The sequence below is a fragment of the Sturnira hondurensis genome, unplaced genomic scaffold (genome assembly GCF_014824575.4).
Source record: "Sturnira hondurensis isolate 20B ecotype Veracruz unplaced genomic scaffold, ASM1482457v3 Scaffold0006496, whole genome shotgun sequence".
In the NCBI taxonomy this organism is placed as follows: Eukaryota; Metazoa; Chordata; class Mammalia; order Chiroptera; family Phyllostomidae; genus Sturnira; species Sturnira hondurensis.
The window spans coordinates 14,869,323-14,888,614 of record NW_028079127.1 but is presented as its reverse complement, the minus strand read 5'-3'; the positions used below and the strand labels follow the sequence as shown (position 1 = coordinate 14,888,614).

Below are 19,292 nucleotides of genomic sequence, written 5' to 3'. Positions count from 1 at the left end.
CTCAATCCCTGGAGTCGTCCATGTTCCCCAGATGGTCTGGGACCTGGCACTGTCTTCCTGACAGTGGCCCAAGTCTTGTCTAACATCTGTGCTCGGTTTCTTCCACTCTCCCCAAATTTTTTAATTTAAATTCAGGAGGAGGAATAACCTGGCTAGCCATTCAACCCCAGCCTGCAAAACCAGGCGAGGTACCCCCACCCGGCCCTGTCCACGCAGGGGAAGGTCCCGGGCTCTGGGACCTGGTCTCCCCTCCAGCCCGGAGCCCGAGGCCACCAGCAATGCGGTGAAGGACGCTCAGCCCAGTGTGAGCACAGACAGCAGGTTACGGCCAATCCCTCCTCAGTCTGACAGGCTGTGATGGAGCCGCGGCAGGGAGCAAACACGCGTGGGGCGTGAGCCTACACAGGATGGACCCTCACCGTGCTGTCTTCACTGCCCAGCCTTGCAGCCGGCGTCCCCGTGGAGGGGCCCTCACTGCTGCGGCACGGCCAGGCCAGCAGTTGGAGGGGGTTCTACAGGCACTGACAGCCCGCCACGCGCTGCCGCCCTCCTCCCTGAGGGGCTGCCCTCAGCAGGCAGGGGCACGGGCCCTGGGTCTGAGCGGTACCAACGGGGTGCCTCGGCCTCTCCACTCAGAAGTGGGGAGACGATGGTCCCCTGCTGCGGTCGCTGGTACAAGGAAGACACACTCTGCGATGTCACTGTGTAAGACTGGGGACAGCTCAGTGTGTCACCACGAGGGAGACGAGGAGCTCTTTACGGTCAGAGAGGCCTGCTGGCACACCGCGGGCTCTCCCCACGCGGAGAACTGACCCGCCGACAGGGCTCTGTGCCGATGCCGCAGCACCTGCCGCCTAACCGTGGGCCGAGCGAGGCGTCCAATGGCCCCAAGACACTCCTGGTCACTTTATTTTGCTCCTTCAGTTAAAAAAGTTAACGTAAAGTGTCTCGCTGGTAATGTCTTCCAGTGAGTGTACATTGAAAGGATGATACTGTTGAAATGGATAGTCTAACGTGCTGTTAAAATTGTTTTTGTTTCTGCCCTGGCTGGCGTAGCTCAGTGGATTGAGCGCGGGCCTGTGAACCAAATGGTCTCGGTTCGATTCCCAGTCAGGGCACATGCCTGGGTTGCAGGCCAGTTCCCAGCAGGGGACGCATGGGAGGCAACCATACATTGATGTTTCTCTCCCTCTCTCCTTCCCTTCCCCTCTAAAGATAAATGAATAAATTCTTTTAAAAATTATTTGCTTCCTTTTTAGTTTTTAACATGACTGCCAGAAAAACTTTGTGTTTCAAATGCGGCTCACACCCCAGAAATCATGCCAATCCAGGGCTTACAGAAATCGGGAGGCACGAGGAAAACATCAAAACCATGTATTTTCACCCCGCGACCCCACTCCAGCAACGCCCCCCACAGAAAGTGTGAGGAGGTGTCTGCATTGTTAGGAATGGGAGTTCCCACAGGACTGAGGGGACCATCCGCGGCATGGCTGCGGGGGTGAAACAGAGAAAGGCGTGCCCAACCCCCCCCCAACACACACCCATGTGCGGGGAGAAGGTTACACAGGAAGAAACGGGGGTGCGGCTGATCCTCCCCTCGGTGTGGCTACAGCGGGACAGCGAGCGGCCCAACCTCCCCCAAAGTGACCACGTAAAACGTGCGCACACCAAAACCACACACGCCGTACGGACTAAATTATGTGAAACCGTGTGTGTGTTCATGTTCGAAATGAAGAAACACGTAAAAAGATGGCACACGTGTTACAGTGTCACAGGATTCAGAGAACTATCAAGGAGAAAACTTCTCCTTCCAACATAACAGAGGCCGAAATCCGCCACAGCACTCACAACACACAAACAACCAGAACGGTTCGGTGACGAGACCCTCATGCCGCTGCGCGGTTCCGGACAGTCATGGCCAAGCCCGCTCCAGCGACACCTGGGGGCTGCTGCAGACACGAGGCCTGGGGACGGTGCAGTCCCCCGTCCCTCACTGTGCTCAGGCACAGCCCTGCTGCTGAGACCTGACGCGCCTCTGTCCTGGCACCGCCTGTCGCACGAGGTCGCTCCTCGGCCTCGTGGCTCAGAGCGAGTGACACATCAGGTGGCCTCTGCCGTGAGGTGGCCCGGCCTGGACTTCTCTCCAGGAAGACTGTCACCCCTGGTGCGACTTCTCCCTCACCTCAGGTCTGCTCAGACTCCCCACTTCTGCCTGAGGCCGGCTCAGCGATTCGTCCCTTCCCACAATGGCCCCTTTCACTGAGCTGCCCCTGTCACGGCGAAACGCTGCCGCACTGCCTGCCCGGGGCAGAGGATGCTGAAGCCTCGACACACACTGTGCCCCCTGTCCTCCGGTCATGCCGTCAGTCCTGCTTCTTCCGCTTTGGGGCTCTCTTGTCAGGGGTGCGTCATTTATAACTGCCACCGCTCCCCGTGAGGGGACGCCTGCATCATCACGCAACGTCCCACAGGCCCAGCCGCTTGAGCTCTGGGACAGTTGCTGTTCGATGGCTTCTCGTCCACCCTCCTACTCTCAGTCTCTCTGAGTCCACAGCATCTCTCCTCCGTGCCTCCGGGAGCCCCGGCCCCCAGCCCAGCCGCCTGCAAACGAGGCCTGCCCCAGGCAATGTTGGGCCTGGCCAGGCTCACTGCCCGGGGAGAGCGAGGTGAAGGTCTTACCTTCCTTCTCGTGTCCTTCTCTCTCCCACTGTTCCTCACTACGATCTCCGCGTGCCTGAGAAGAAAATATGGTCAAACCCAAAATTAACATTAAATAAAGCCTTAAAAACCAAAACATTTCACATGTCAGTGCAGACCCATCATAGTCGGCAAGATTAAGAGCTGCTGTGAGTGGCAGACCTCCACGGCGTGCTCTCGGTGAACCGTGAGCGCACAGGCCTTCCTCACACCCTCCTGTCTCACGGTGATGCAAGGCACAGAGCGCCTCCAGTGGGGAGAAGGCTCGTGTTTGCACAGACGTGTGTGCGAATCTGCATCCTCGTACAAGTTAGGAAATTCCTTTACCTTTATTATCCATCCCAGGTGTTATTTTATGTTTAGTATAATATTTGCATTTCCAAAAGAAAGATGTATCTCAGAGTGTTCTATGTCTTTAATTGCTCCGGGTTGGTTGGGACCCAGCGTTAAGGCTTTCGAAATTCCAAGCTGGCCCTCCACTGCTGGAAGCTCGCGCACGGCTGTCCAGGCAGCATGGGGTCTGGGACACCGAGCCGGGCATGGCTTCCCGCGTGCTCCGGCAGGTCGGCAGTGCTCAAAGGCCGGGGGCCTGTCCCCACCCACCGGGGTTAGGTGCTAGCTTTGTTCAGAGTTGTAAGAATTCGGACAAGGCATTTAGCCCAAGTTTTCCTGGTCTGTGAAAAAGAAAGACCAAATATGGCTGCCATAAAGAACAAACTAAAATCTAGAGCTTATATACAAGATGGTTTATACACAAACTCCACTCTGTGACCTTCACAAAACCCACACAGAGTAGGTATTTTTCAGTGAAGAGCAGGCCCTGGAGGGCCCCCAACTTCCCAGAGAAAGGCGGACAGGCCCTTCCTGCAGCCGGGTGCCGACACCCTCACTCCAACTCCCGAGGTACCTCACTGCTCCTGCGGGCCTGGGGCTGGGGGCCTGCGGGCAAGCGTGTGTTTGGCATGCACATGAGGACCCACAGCCCCCGCACATGCTCCACACTCCAGGGCAGGTCTGCCTCACGGAGGGGCCACCTGCCCAATGAGCCTCCCCCCAAAGTGAGTTCTGGTTTTCTAATTTTGTGTGAGCAAGTGTAAAACGGATCAACACTCTGTAACGAGCCCCAAGCCCCTCTGGTGCACTTGAGATGCGGTCCACAGGGCTGTGTGGAGAGTTGGGGAAGTACAGTTACTACTCACTGCCACTTACTGGCTACGATTGGGCCCAGTGAAAAATTGGCTTAAAGGATTCTGCATGTGACATGTAATAACCAACCAAAAAATGGGTATCCCTTACTGGCCACCGGTCCCGTCTCTCTTCGAACTTCCACCTCGGTTTCTGTGTTCACCGTTCTGTAAGAGAAGAAATCCCGTCCCCACTAATCAGTAAATCATAATGAACGAACCGTGATTAATAAACTGTAAAATAAGCACAGGCTCAAAACTTAACAAGAAACTCCGCCACAGGCGTCTCACAACGGTTGTTATCAGTAGTTTTAGTAAGTTCGGCGACTACGGAGGGGGATGCACAGAGAAAGGTGTATGCACTGAAAGGTGGTCACGTCTGCGCTCGGCAAGTAAACGGGCTGCTTGTCAGTTTCACGTTCCTTTCAGGTCAGTAGGAGCAGTTCCTCACACTGCTTAAAATTAAAGGTTCCAACATTTGGAACGTGGCCATCTCACAGATCTACGCACCTGTAGGAAGAAAGTTCACCTCCTCTTACATTGATGAATTGTTTTCAATAAGAAGCATCAGAATGTGTCAATGGACGTGTATAGGTGGGTGGAGGAGATGCTGGCAGGAAGTGCAGCGTGAGGGGTGCAGGGCCAGCTGTGGACAGAGTTGGGGGCGGGGGTGGGGTGGGGTGCCGCCCCCTCGGGGCACAGGAAGAGGGCAGGCCTGGGATTCACCAGGGACAGTGAAGAGCGAGCGGGGACGGAACTGCCGGTCTGAGGGCTGTGTACAATGTGTGCCCAAAGCCCTGGCATGAGCTGAAAGTATCCAGAGACTTTCTCCGACCTGTCAGTTCACTTCTACGAAGTTATTTCTAGAAAACGATCAAAGATGTATGTTAAGATTTTCACTGTGTTCATCAGAGAATAATTTATAACACCCCCCAAAATCGGTGACTGCATGTTCGACATCTGGTTACCTAGGAAGTCATGGAGGTTAGGACCACACACAGAACACCAGCTGGCTGTGAAATGCCCCTGCAGAGAAAGCGGTCCCCAGAGTCCAAAGGAAACAGCAGCCTGGCTCCGAGGCCGCACTCCAGAGAGGCTGCCAGCGGACTGGAGGGGCTGCAGGCCGAGCACAGGCACCTCCCAGGGGGCGTCTTGCAGGTGGGGTCACGGGTAACTTTACTTTTCCTGTGTGGAAATCTTCTCTGAAAGTATATGTAACGGGAGGAAGTCTGGCCTCAGCCTGTAAAAGCGATGGGAATGGACCAAGAATGGACTCAGTGGCGCTGGCAGGAGAAGCGATGACCCCGGGCTGTGCAGCCCATGCACTGGAGGCACCTGGGCCCTGAGCACAGCAGGGGGACGAGTCCAGCGAGGGCTGGATGACACAGTGCTCCCCCACATCCAACTGCGGGCACCTGGGGAGCTGGCACCTGTGCTCAGGGCCCTGCTTCCAGGACACGTGGGCCGGGGAGTGCCCGGGGCTGGATGCAGAGGCTCATGGACACAAGTGACAGGGCCACCCCTGGAGCGGAGGGGAGCAGGACCCCACACTCAGCAGAGGCGGGAGGTCACCAATGCTTCTGCTGAGGCTGTCTCTTTGGGTCGGTGCCATCAGAGACTCTGCTAACTGACACCCTCGCCCTCCAACTGGGGACCGGAGGCGGACGGGGGACACACAGTCCACGTCCTACAGGGAGTGAGAGGCAGCCCCAGGCTGCGGCCGGGCCCAGCCCTGTTCCACATCTGCAGTCCTGGCGGTAGGAGGCACCCTGCATGTCACAGTCACCTCAGGGACAATTCTGTCAACCACCAGGCTGGCTCACTAACTAAGCTGCAGAGTGTATTTCAGTAGCTGGAAGTCGATGCCAAGAAAAGCGTTCATTATATGATGCTAACTGATCCTGATGTGATGTTACCGACTTGAAGGTTCGTCTAACATGTGACTTCTCCAAAATAACAGAAGTACCATGGAAATTAAAACCTGTTTTGCTCACAGCTGTGTCTTCAGCATCTGCAACAGTGGCCACTCGTAACTATGGACAGTGTCTGAAAAAGAGGGTCTGTGAGCTGTCAGAAAACAGTTCCAGTCGAGCGTGTGCCTGTGTTTGCAGAGGAAGGTCAGTGGACGAGCAGGTACCCCAGGCCCTTGCCCTGACCTTGGGCACGCCCTACGTCCGCTTGGAGGGAGCACGGAATTGCACCCACCCTGGAGTCTGGACGAGCCACGCAGCCAAAGCGTGGACAGGAAACAGAACACACTGAAGGGAATGCAGGAAAGTATGAGGTAGTCCCAGTAATCACTCTGACACGTGGGAGGAAGACTGGACCCTCTGGGACTGATATTCCTGTGTGTGTTCTGTGCTGTTCTGCTGGTGAATTAGACTACCAACCCCGGTTGAAACATTTCCTAAATTACTCACTTAATTTCCACTTTAAAAAATACCAGCTTCCTCTTTCATGTTACACTTCAAACTTATGATAGACTTCTGAATATATGTTAGAATATGTGCTCCACACATCTGAGGCCAGGAATCTCTACTGACCACACGACACCAGAGTGACGCCTTACGAGGGCATGTGGGACTCTCAGCCCACCAGGCCCGCCCCCCCGCTGTGCTCAGACACGCCTCTGGCCCTAGAGCGGCCTGGGGCGGCCCGGGGGCAGGAGCACCAGACGCGCACGCACCTTGGGCTCCCTTTTCCTGCGCTCCTCTTTCGACGACCTCTCCCTTCTGTCCACACGACCGTGCTGCCTCTCGTGCTGCCTCTCGTTGCCGAAGTGAAGGCCTTCTTCCTGGCGTTTCTCTTTGTGCTCTGCGTTCCCCTCCCGTTCGGAGAGCGAGTGCCTCTCCCTCTTCTCCCCGGTGCTGCTCTTTTCGTGACGCCTCTTTCCTCGATCGGACTCTCTGTGCTTCCTGTGTCTTCCCCCCTCCTCCTCTTTGTAGAGCCAGTACTTGAGGGGGTTGTCCTTGCTGTCACCGTACTGCAACTGCGAAGGGGCACGGTGGGGAGTGCATGAGCGTGCAGGACGTGCACACTGGCCTCCGTGCACATTACAACAAAGGCAGGGCAGGGGGCCAGCACTGCCCCTGCCCCCACTCTCCCACTGTAGGGACCTTCCTCACACGCACTCCAGACGAAAAGTCTGCTGCTCCGCCCACCACACTCCACAGGACAGCACGCCACTGCAGCCCACCGCCCTCGCCCTGCACAGTCCAGCCTCCCTCACAGCCTGTTCTTGTCAGGGGTCTGGTCACCCTCCCCCCAACACCTAGGCATCCTGGGCTGCACCTACACTCAGGCCCTCCTGCGGCACTCTCCACAGGGGCCCCTTGGGCTGTCTCCGTGGCAGGTCACACGTCTGTGCACTCCACACAAGGACACTCTTAAGACCAGGCTCCCTGGTTCAGGCACCCCTGCACCCCAGACCACCATCCCGAGGTGGAGGCTGTGGACTGCAGGTCAGGTTGCCCTGTGTGGTGTTTGGGCTCAAACTCCCGGCTCGGGGAGCATCACCAACACTTCCCCACAGAACCCCAAACCAACCCTCCATGCATGCCGGGTGGTGCTCTCGGGTCACCTGTTCCCCAATCAAGGGTTCTGACTGCACAGCCCCATCCCCCGTATTTCTCTCTTCCCATGGACCCCGACGTCCCCACGCCCCCACCTTGTTCATCTCTGCAGGATACTCTTCCCAAGAAAACATGATGACAAGCCCCTGACCAAACTCCTCAGTTCAGTCTACTGCTTGCCTGCTGGCGGAATAAATCAACGGGCATTAAAGATTAAGTACTAAAAAAATAATGGTCAGGGCCCAGAACAAAACATAGGTGACTAAATATTGGTGTGAAGGGGCTCTATACCTCAATCACTTCATAATTTTAAACCTGAAATGCAGAGATTCCACAAGGAAAATTCAAAACGCACAGAGATATCCTGACCAGAGTAACTCAGTGGGTTGGCCATAGTCTCACAGAATGCAAGGTCGCTGGTTCGATTCCTGGTCAGGGCATGTATAAGAGGCAACTGATCGATGTTTCTGTCTCACATTGATGTTTCTCCCCCTCTCTTTCTCCCTGCCCTGCCCCCCTCTTTCTAAAAATAAACAAAATCTTTTAAAAAGCAGCGACACGATGATGAGCAGACTTCATCTTCAAAGTGCCCTTAAATGAACGATTCCACCAGAAAGGGCGCAGACGCACACAGGGAGGGACAGCTTTGCCACGTGTGTCAGACACCGAGGACAGGAGGGGAGGCCTGCCGCAGACCTACAGACACCACCCCCACCGTCCTCCCGAGTCGCACTGCTGCCTGGGACATGGCTGCTGAGACACTGGATGGCACCCGGAGGACGTAGATAACTACAGCCTTCGAGGGAGGTGAAGGGGCGACGGCTACGTTTACTCTGATCCCAAGGAAACGAATGCAGGGTTCGCTCCGGTGCCTTCGCAGGCCCGGAGTCTCTGCCGCAAAACCTGGACAGCCCTCCCACGCCAACACGGCGTCTGCCCCACGGCGTCTGGGCCCGGTCCACCCACCTTCCTTTCCCGGTATCTTCTTTCTCTCTCTCCGTCTCTTTCCGAGTCTTCCTCTCTCCTCTCCTTCTCTTCAGCCCTTACTTTACTTACTACAAAAAGAAAACACACTTTTCACATTCCCAAACTTCAGACATTGAAACAGCCTCCTAACACCTTGCTGCAGTGTTCACAGCACACACTACATTCCAGAATCATGTATCAACACAGGAAAGCGTGTTCTCCAATTCCAGCATGCTCTGCAGCCTCGGGAGTGGAAAGGTGGAGGATCCAAACCAAAAGTGGGGCAGAGAGATGACAGCGGCAACTGCTACCCAGGCGACCGGGAGAAAGCAACACTGCTGGACACTTGGAGGCACCAGCCAAACGCACACACCTCGGGGTCCCCAGGTCTCCGACAGGTGCTCATGGCAGCCAGTCCAGAAACATGGGCCCATCAGGCAGATGTCTCCGCCAAGTGCTCAGCTGCAAGGGAGTCAATGCCACCTCAGGGTGAGCAGGGGACCCTACTGCTGGAAGGAAGGCTCTGCAGTGGCAGGAAGCCCTGCGACGAGGATGCCACCAGGCATCCACCCACAGCCACCCACCCCCACTGGCCACCAGGGAGAGAGGCCACAGGGCCCAGCAGAGCCCCACACAATCACTGAGGACACACACAGCCCCGTCCAAGAGCAAAGACTAGAAATTCACGTTTGAATCCCCACAAGCCAAAGTCCTTAGTCTTAAAATGGGGAGAACTGACATTTTACAAGATGGGGGCTGTGTGGAACACCCAGAGACCATCGACACAAAGGCCGTTCCTTCAAACAGCATTTGCTGAGCACTGAGCACTTGCCTCGGCCCCTGAGGTCCACGAGACCAAAACAAGGGGCAAGGGCTACCCAGAGGCACCCTGTGGGGGAGCCGGAGAGGAGGGCGAGATGGCCAGGTTCCCACAGACAGCAGGAGAAAGACTGGGGTTGGGGTGAGTCCCAAGCGCTCTGGGCTGAAGGGTGCAGGTGCCTGTGGGCCAGGCTGCGGGGAGCAGGGTTGTGGGGCTGTCAGGAGTTCAGTTCAGGGCGCCTGATGCCTGCCATGTGTATCAGACATCAGGTACAGGATACACAGGCCTGCCATTCAGGATGAGGCTCAGCTAGGGACCGGAACTGGGAAATCAGGAGCACACAGTGGCATTTAAACCATGAGACTAGATGCTATCACCTGGCAGACGACCCCTAACTGCACCGCGCCCAGCAGAGACACACCAGATGTTCCCAGAGCCTCTACCCTGATGGGCAGATGCACGGGCGGGTGCACAGACAGGCACTGGGACGTCAGCACAGGGGATAGCCCACGTTCACAGCCAGGCCCCCAGCCTTCCAGTTGGTTCTACAATCAACTACACATCCTTCTATGTCTTCCTTTTATGTTTGTGTTGGCCAGGTGCATTTTCACAAGGAGCGTGCACTGTTCGTACAGTGAAAACAGCAAAGACACTGCCATGGCGGGGGGGGGGGGGGGCATCTTCACCTTAGAATTCCTAGGAGTCCAAATAAATGGTTAAATATTGCCTAAAATAAAACGGACACTTCTGAGGAATTCTTTTATCAAAGAGCATAAGTTCTGTTTATCTATGATGTGGGCTGAGATTTATTGGGATAATTAATCTGAAATACATTTCAGTAGTAAAACTCCAGCAAATGGTGAGAACACTGTCACTCTTCTCACTCACTGAGATAAGTTTTAAACACGGAGAAGGAAACCACTATGCAAAGCACACAGTTTTGCCGGCGCACAGCTCACCGCAGACACGGGCCACCTGAAAACCACGGGAGAGGGCAGCGTGGGGAGTATGCACTTCAGGGGGTGTACCCCACGACAGGCCGTGGGACGGGAACCACACAGCCCTGGACACGCACCTGACCGCATCCTGTGCTTGTGTTGGTCGGGGGGCAGCCGGCGTGTGTCCAGGCCCAGCAGGTTGTGGTGCGTGGTGGCCAGCCTGGGCTCCTCCCACCGCGCATGGAGCTCTCGGTCAGGCTCCCGCTCCCGGTCCCGCTCCCGGTCTTTGCCCCGGTGCTGGTGCTTCTCCTCGTCCTGCTCTCGGGTCTTGTCCCTCAGCCTCTCTCTGTCCCAGTCCTGGGCATCCCTTCTCCTCTCCCGCAGCTTCTCCCTGTCTCTGTGCCCATGGGGATGCTCTCTGGAGCTGTGGCCGTCTCTGTCCACCACTTTCTCTCGGCGCTTCGTCTCCCGGTCTGGGTCCCTGGGCTTCTGCTCCTTGACCTCCTGGACATCCGTGTCCAAGTCCTTATGTGACTTCTTCTCCTTGTGCTTCTTCTCCTCCCTCGGAGTCCCTGACTGTGCAGCCTAGAACAGCAGAAAGGGAGGGCTTCTGAATGCTCAGTAAAGGGCCTTAAAAACCATTCCCGGCCAAACAGAAAGAGTAGGCGTCTCCACACCTGAGGCAGGAGTCACACTTAGCATTTGTCTGACTAGAGACCAGTGCCCACTTACAAGACACACTTACACATGCTGTCACATTTGTTTTAAGTCTAAAACACTACATGGATCAGAAAGAAAAAGAACAGATACTGAAGCTGTGTTGCAGTCCCAAGACATAGCCCACCTGGGTCCCACTCTAAGAACAAGGACCCTTCTTATAAAACCCTCAGGGGGTCTCAATCTCAACCCCCAAGCCTCCCTCCCCATACACACACAGACACACGCACACCACACACATGCCACACAGGTACACACACAGCCTGGGCTCTGAACCACAACCGGAACTAGAGGGCTGGTGAGATGCGTGTTGGGCTAGGAAATTCTTTCCCGCCACAGACCCAGAGCTACTAACCACATGGCTTGACCTCTGAGTCAAAAACGCCCCTGAAATACTAAAAAGCAAAAACAAAAATAACAACAAAAACGCCCCTGAAATGAGCCACACAGAAGCAAAGTTGTGCAGGGCTGAGAGCCAGGAAAAACTTTCCAACCCAATCGGACCCAGGCTCAAATCTTTGAAATATGTTACCCGAAGGTATCTTCTGAGGTCATCTGCTTTCCATGTATCGTCTTTGGTTCTTCTCTAGAAAGAAAAGTATAAAGTTAGCATTTTCCAAGTTTAAAATAACCAATTTTGTGAGCCCTGGAAAGCTGTTTTTTTCACTAGGCCATTTAACCAATGACAATCAGTCCTTCCTACACAACAAATTACTATCTACCAGAATAACACTTTATAGAAATACAGATTTTTAGAAATTATTCACTAATCTAAAATTACACGTCAATGACTACAGCATGTGTTTCCTCGGCTACTTCACAACGTAAACGTCCACTCTGCTCCGGAGTTCAGGCTAAGCATAGAGCACGCAGCCCTCGCCTTGCCCGCTCACTCTGCGGAGTGCCAGCACCATCGCCTGGCACTCAAATAACTTACTTTGATTAATTCATGGGGCTTCACTCATAAACATGAGAGGCCAGTCAGGCATTGAGAAAAACCAACATAGGAAAGAATCAAGATACACAAAAAAGGAAAATGGCCCAAGAAAATAGAGAAATCCTTGTTTTTAAGACATCATAAAAGTTATATCCTTGGAAAGATCTTAAAAATATTATAAGCACAAGTTAAAACATATGCTACAAAAGGAGCAATATGAAAACAAGAATTCTTAATATTAAAATTAGCAACATAAAAAACATTTAAGTAGAAGCTAACGATAAAGCTGGAGAAATCTCCCAGAATAAATACACACTAAGAGAGAGAGAGAGAGATGGAAAATATAAGCCTCCAGTCTGTCCAACAGCTAACCAGAGACTGGACCAGAGTTCCAGAAAGAGAGAATGTTGAAAGTAGAAACTGGGGAAACACACACACACACACACACACACACACACACACGAAGTGAAGGTAGACGCGCGCTTCTTTTTGAAAGCGAGGATCAAATGTCAATAATAACATCCCCGCCCAGTCCCACTGCTTGGGTCTGCAGCGAATACTGCTCATGAGATCACTGCACAGTGTTTGACTTTCAGCTTTTTAAAAATTATTTTATTTATTTATTTTCAGAGAGGGGGGAAGGGAAGGAGAGAGGGAGAGAAATATCCATGTGTGGTTGCCTCTCATGTGTCCCCCCACTGGGAACTGTCCTGCAACCCAGGCATGTGCCCTGACTGGGAATCGAACCGAGATCCTTTGCTTCACAGCCCGCGCTCAATCCACTGAGCTACACCAGCCAGGGCTGACTTTCAGCTTTAAAATGCAACCTGCCAGCAAATCACAGGAAACTTAAGCTACACGATCACTTTGGAACCGAACCGGGGCGGAAAGAGATAGAAGACCACAGGTCAGGACGGTAAGTGCAGGGTAGAAGGAGGCGGTAACGGTGCACGGGCTTTGACGTCGCACACACGGACGCCTGCCTGTCCGAGTCCCGGGGGGCTCAGCGGTAACGGGAGGCCTCTGACCTCCGCGTGTCCGGCATCGGAGTCCGTTCCGGGCCCAGGGCCGCCAGGTGACTGGACACAGGGGGTCTGGACCAATTAACCAAGTTACGCAAACTTCCCAGAGATTCCACCCCTCACCCGGGACGACGCGCAGCCCGTGTGCACCCACCTTCCCAGGCTCCATCACCGTTCGCAGGCCCAGGAGGCGCGCTGCGCAACGCGCCACAGGCTCGGCCGCGGTAGGAGTGGCCCCGGGTGTTGAATTCTCCGCGGGGCCGGCGTCACTGACTCCTAGCAACCGGCAGACTAGCGCAGAGGAGAGTCGAACTACCGCTGGCCCGGCATGCCCCTCGGCCTTCCCCAGAGCGCCTGCGTATCCCTGAATCCTAGCAACCGGCAGGCAGGAGCATCCGAGAGCCGAGCTACCGCTGGCCGGGCCGACCGCGTCCACCCACAGCGCGTCTGCGCGGTCCCAACTCCTAGCAACCGGCAGGCAAGAGCAGCGGAGGGCCGAGCGATCGCTGGCCTGGGACTCCCCGGTACGAGAGGGAGGGGACGTGGAAGAAAATTGGCGACTCCGGTCGGGTTCCCGGCTGTGGGGCCGGAAGAGCTGAGCTAACAGAGGAAAATGAGGCACAGCTGCCGCTTAACCGGCTCCACTTAGCCTGGTGGCACAGGAATCTGACTCGTTGGGAAGGTGGCGTGTCCAGACCTCGCAGATTGACCGTCGGTGATGGAAAGGGCTAGTCAACTGGATAAGGCTTTGCACTTTACAGATCATTTCCCATATGTTGTCATTTGATAAAGCACAACCTCTAAGAATGGTAGGAATCAATGCATTTGAAAAAGTAGTCGTCGGAAGGATGACTTTTTACGCAACACTAGAAACGAGTAGAATTATGAAGACAAAATGTTCCGCATCTCAGGTGTATTTTATCTCATGCAGGATGGGACCTTGCCTGTCCCATTCCAGTGATGTGCCTTGTAACTCACTCAGATGTTTCCACAGACTGTTTTGCATTTCACTAGTATGCAAATGTACTTAGAAAAGATTACACTTAATGTTTTCACACACCCACAAAAAAGAGTACACTCTTTAATCATGTTACAATCCATCAATGAGCATGCCACCCATAGTCTGCGCTTTTCATATGGTTTTTCTGCAGATACAATATTTACTTTTCAGACATCATATTTTTGAGTTACATACTATATGAGCCAGTTTATGGTTTAATGGATCCATCTACAAGTTCCAGATGCAAAGGCCATTTACTCAGCTCCTTGTCTTAGAGAAATTAATAGATCCAGTAAGCCTTTTACATTTAATTATACCCTGGTTTTGAACATACCACTCCTGCCCTTTTCATTCCCACTCATCAGCACTTAGGAAGAACATAAAAGGAAGGTAGGGAAGGTATTATCGGTGATAGCTATGACTTATTTAGGGACTGCACCAAATGAAGCACCAAACTAAAACTCCATGTGGTAATCCTTAATTCTCACAGCGTCCCATGGGAGGTAGGCACGTTAGTTTTTCAGATTAGAAGACTGAGGGCCAGAAAGGTTCATTCTCTTGCCTGAGGTCACACAGGGTGGTGGGTGATCTGATGCCAAGTCATTCTCTTAACCAGTGTCATCCCGTCAACTGAGAAAACAGCTGATCCTGACAGTCATCGACAGGCACACTGCATGAATGACCCTTCTCCCTCACCTCCCAAGTGCGATCACTAACTCCTGTCGGGATAATTATGTCTTGTTTATATTTTTTCATTCCAGCCCCTACCAATCCATCCTGCACGGCAGCCATGCACCATAATCAAAAGATTCCTCTTACTATCCATCCCCCTATACTTTCCAAATAAATGACTACAGAGGAAGCTGAAAACACTTTCTCCTTAGACTTCTTAAAATGATTATTTTATAGATAGCGCCTTTGCCAATCAATTACGTTTTCTCTTGTAATAGATTCTTCATTTAGATCACTTACGGAGGCGACGGAGAAGGGTCATTCCTGCAGTGTGCCTACGAAGGACTGTCAGGGTCAGCTGTTTTCTTAGTTGACAGAATGACAGTGGTTAATTTGAGGTCATGGGAACTATAGAGTGCTAGAGATAGAAAGCTAAAACACAGTTTGTACTTGCTCAGAGCAAGAAATATGCAGACAACTATTAAATAATCTGAATGAGAGGCAGAGTGGCTCCCACCTATACAGTGAATCCTCTGTAGAGGTATTGGGGATGCAGCTGGGACAGGGAGGGGTAGGAGAGGTGGCTGGGCAGTTGATAAGGTCCATACTTAGGCAGGAGGGGATCTGAAACAAAGCAGAAGGGATTGAGCTTAAACAGAAGGCAGCACTTTTCTCTGACGCCAGAAAGGATGAGAGCAGAGGCTGCAGCTTCAGCTTTGTTCTAGAACACACACAATGATGCTCTTTTTTCCTCTGAGAAAGCAGAGCCTTTCACTGGGGAATTGTCTGCACAGAAGGGAAGAAAAGAAGTAACATGAAGAGGTCACAGGAGAATGAGGGGTATAAGGAATAAAACACCAGTGAGACCCAAAGGACTGAGTTGGGCCTGTTATTAGACTCAGTGCAGGGAGATGTGTTCTACCTTGCTGGTGAGATCAAATACAGGGGAGTGGGCTCACAGGGCAGCTGGGGCCGGGAGGCTGATTGGTGTGTACCATGGACACTTCTGTTCCATGTATTTTACATCCCTAAGCCCGTAGGTCAAATACTTTATCGCAGACATGCAGGATTTCTTATGTGGCTTGTGCTCACACAGTCCTTATCTGTAGGATGTGATTCTACAGCTCTTCAGGGCAAGGCTCATGCTCCTTCCTGTGTTAACAAGCAGTTACTTGTTGTGAGATCATAACTTAGCCGTGAGTGGAGGGTGGCACCTGAGCAGTAAGCTGTGGCAGGAGGAGGGCGAAAGGAGGTTTACAGTTGTTCATGTGGAAAATAATAATTACTTACCACTAATAAAAGAACAAACTGTTTCATGTACTCAAAACTGCAAACCCACTTTTGCCCAAGCCCTGTAATTACAGCTTACATAATGTAATTTGGTAAAGAATAAGAAAGACAAAACCACTTTCTTTTTGAGATTTAGTGCCCTCCACCTAAGTTGAGTGTTCTAAACCCTGGAACAAGGGTTTCGAGGTACATACTTATGTCTCCATAGCAACATACGCATATGCATACATAATTGCATACAGACTCATAGATGAGGAGAGGAGAGAGGTACGTGTATTCATTCAGCACCTGTTGTGTCAGGCACAGTGCCAGTCTGAGGATGCGCTGGTAAACATATCACAATTCTTGCGCTCGAGGAACTTAAAGCCCAGTGGAGTTCCTAGAGTTTCAGAAAGTTACCAACGCACGCAAACGTTTCCCCAACGTCCAGGTGAGTTAAGTCTGATTCCTCCAGCCTAACAGCTGGTTGCAGCTTAGTCTTTAGTTGGCAGTCCTCTTCACCTCACACAGCAAGTGGTGTGCGGAACATGGGGCTTGTCCTGCAGATGCCAGACTTTGTCCCTGCAGCTACTGCAATATGGCAGGGAAGAACACAGGTCAAGCAAGAGCTTAAACAACATAAGTGTGCCATATTTCTCTTCTATAGTCCCTGTCCTTTCTAAAGGTGGTAATTCAAGGTTACCAGTAACAAAATTTGAAGAGTAAGGAGGGAGGGGGGAAAACCAGGTCTATCAATATAAATTTAATTAAAATTTCCTTGGAAGTCATTGAATATGCTGAAAAAAAGTTAACTGGAAGCTACTGATTGAGTTTCCTGAAAAATAAAGTGATCTGGGCTGTTGTGTTTCTCAGAAATGACAAGCAAGATCTAAGCGAGTCCTCCCAGCATCGAGTGGGCCAGGACTGGCGAGGGCGTGAACACCTTCGGAGGAGCACATCCTGCCCTGAGTCGCCTTGCACACGTTCTTTGCGCCGAAATTCCTGCATTTTACATACACGTAAAGGCGCCTCATCCAGTTGTGTTTATTTCATCTCTAAGATAGCTGCGATTTCCAAGACGAAACACATCTTCACGCTGTGGCGTCATGGGCACAAGAGCTTTTTGGCGCTACACTATCACCCACTCAGGAGCGTGTTTGGCTTGGTTTTGGACATGTTAAAAGTATATCAAACAGCAACTTTCCAAACTCGGCAAGTGTTTGCAATACTCAGGAGCGCGCACTTCTCGTTCCGCACCAGCCCTCCAGGAACCGCGCCTCCAGCCGGATCCACCCATTGCCCCGCTGGCTACAGACACGCGACAGAGCCGCCCCAACTGCCAGCACCGCTTAGCAGGCAGGCCAGAACAGGCTGCTGCCTCACGCCTCGCGGGCCACCGCCCAGGAACCCAGCGCACCGGACAGCCACACGTAGGCCCCGCCCACTTCCAGGGGCTGGCCCACCCACCGCCGGAGGACAGCCCCGTCCGCCCCGCGGAGTAGGTGCGCAGAGCCCTGGACCGCGCCCCGCAACTCCAGGAGCGCTCACCCCGCCCAGCTTGAAGATGTCCACGCCGACCCCGCCCACTCCCGCCTCAGCCTGCGCCCCGCCCGCCGCGTTCATGACGTCACACACGAGCCCCGCCCACCTCGAGGAGCGACCTGTCCCGAGCCCAGGACAGCACCGGGTTGCGGCCCTAGTACCCACCCCGCCCCGCGCAATAACGTCAAATGAGGCCCCACCCACCCTCACGATGACGCTACACATCAGTCCCGCCCACCCAGAACCCAGGCCGCGCCAAGATAACGCCGGCTCGCGACACGCCCCGCCAGCCCTGCGCACTGACGTCGTACGCCGCCCGCGGGCGGAAGCGCGGGCGGGCTCTAGCGGCGGCGCAGTCCCTCAGAGGGGCGCTGGAGTGCGGGCCGGGGACTCTCAGCCGAGCGGGACGCGCTCGCTGCGCGGCGGGGCTGCTGGAGATGAGCGACACCGAGGCCCCGGGACCTGAGGCCGGCGCTGCGCGGGCCGAGCCGGCCGGCGCGGCGCTGAGCGTGGACGTGGCGGGGCTGCTGGCGCAGCTGGCGCGCAGCTTCGCGCTGCTGCTGCCGGTGTACGCGCTCGGCTACCTGGGCCTGAGTTTCAGCTGGGTGCTGCTGGCGCTCGGGCTGCTCGTGTGGTGCCGGCGGAGCCGCGGCCTCAAAGCCACCCGTCTGTGCCGCGCCCTGGCGCTGCTGGAGGACGAGGAGCGCACGGTGCGCTTGGGGGTGCGCGCCTGCGACCTGCCCGCCTGGGTAAGTGCGGGCGCCGGCCCCGCCCTGGCCCCCACGTACCTGCCCCGGCCCCTCTCTCACCCCTGCCGCGAACCCCGACCCCGCTCCCAGCCACCTTTGTGCCCTGGCCAGGGGTGCGCGCCGGCGACCTCCCGGCCGGTGTGAGTGAGGGGCGCGGAGTACCCACCCCGCCCGGGACCCAGCCCAGTGACCCGGCTTACACAGTGCGCACCGCCCTGCCTTCCCACCGCGCCTCCCTGTCCGGTCCGGAGTGCAGCTGGCTCCGCGACGAGCCCCACTCCGCCCTGCCCCTCCCTTGCCTACCTGTCCGGGTCGCCTGTCTGCGCCGCTGTCCCCCGCCCCTCCCGCCAACCCTGGTCCTGACCGCCGCCAGCCCACCCCGGAGCCCTGGGCCGGGTGCGGCGGCAGGTCCGGATCTCTGCCGCGCAGGCCGCCGGCTCCCTGGGACCCCACTGTCCGCGTCGCGCGGGCTCTCCGCAGCCCCCGCGCCTGGCGCATTCCCTGTCCTTCCTCCTGCTCCCGCCACGTCGCACCCCCTCGGCTGCCGCCCGGGCGGGGCCGGGGTCCTGGCCGGGAGGCCGGGGGCGCGGGAAAGGTCGCTCTCTGTGCTTCCCCGGGAGACGGGGTGGTTCTGACACAGCCGAAGGGCCGCGAGCGTCTCCCCGCGCCCCCGAGTTGCTGCTGCGAAGGTCGCGGAAAGTTCACTTCTCCACCAGTGCCGCTGTAGGTCTGCCCTCGGGCGCGGGGTGACGGTGGCGGCGGCGACCGGGAGGTCTGTTTTTGCCGCGGGCGGGTCTCTGCGTCACTTCTGTGCGGGAGGGAACGGGTGGGCTCGGCCGCTGCTCCCCACGGCGTCCTCAGCCGGGCGCCGCGTCGCAGGAAGTAGGTTTGCGAGCTGAGCGACGCTCCCTCGCACCGGCTGGGTGTGCAGGGGCCGCCGGCCCCCGCAGGAGCGAGGGCGTGGACGCGCCTGGGCGGGGCAGGTGGGAAACCGCAGTCCCCAGCGGAGACGCCCTCGCGAGGCTCCCTGGCGACCACGGACGGAAGGACGGAGGGACAGACAGACAGACAGACAGACAGGAGCCCAGCTGGCTGGGCCTCCGGGGTGGAGGCTGTCAGCTCACAGTGGGCGGGGCGGGGCGGGGCGGGGGGCACATGGTCGAGGATCGAACCTCTAGGAGCTGGAAGGAGGCCGGTGTGGGGACGA

The 19,292-nt window shown here is 55.2% G+C and overlaps 2 protein-coding genes across 3 annotated transcripts in view; one reads left to right on the top strand and one right to left on the bottom strand.

Moving 5' to 3' along the window:
* Positions 1–13,416, bottom strand: part of DYNC2I1 (dynein 2 intermediate chain 1) — a 39,735-nt gene extending 26,319 nt beyond the window's left edge. Inside the window, exons 1-7 of the mRNA XM_037049525.1 lie at positions 13,008–13,416; positions 11,427–11,480; positions 10,315–10,762; positions 8,420–8,508; positions 6,568–6,870; positions 3,994–4,049; positions 2,680–2,734 (exon numbers count right to left, since the gene is read on the bottom strand). Of these exons, the coding sequence (XP_036905420.1) occupies positions 2,680–2,734; positions 3,994–4,049; positions 6,568–6,870; positions 8,420–8,508; positions 10,315–10,762; positions 11,427–11,480; positions 13,008–13,022 (1,020 nt within the window). The 5' untranslated portion in view covers positions 13,023–13,416. The remainder of the gene's footprint in view (positions 1–2,679; positions 2,735–3,993; positions 4,050–6,567; positions 6,871–8,419; positions 8,509–10,314; positions 10,763–11,426; positions 11,481–13,007) is intronic.
* Positions 13,417–17,632: 4,216 nt separating this feature from the next.
* Positions 17,633–19,292, top strand: part of ESYT2 (extended synaptotagmin 2) — a 54,923-nt gene continuing 53,263 nt past the window's right edge. Inside the window, exon 1 of one of the 2 annotated variants that reach the window (XM_037049523.1) lies at positions 17,633–18,085. In XM_037049523.1, the coding sequence (XP_036905418.1) occupies positions 17,774–18,085 (312 nt within the window). In that variant the 5' untranslated portion in view covers positions 17,633–17,773. The remainder of the gene's footprint in view (positions 18,086–19,292) is intronic. The other variant, XM_037049522.1, reaches the window with a different exon arrangement.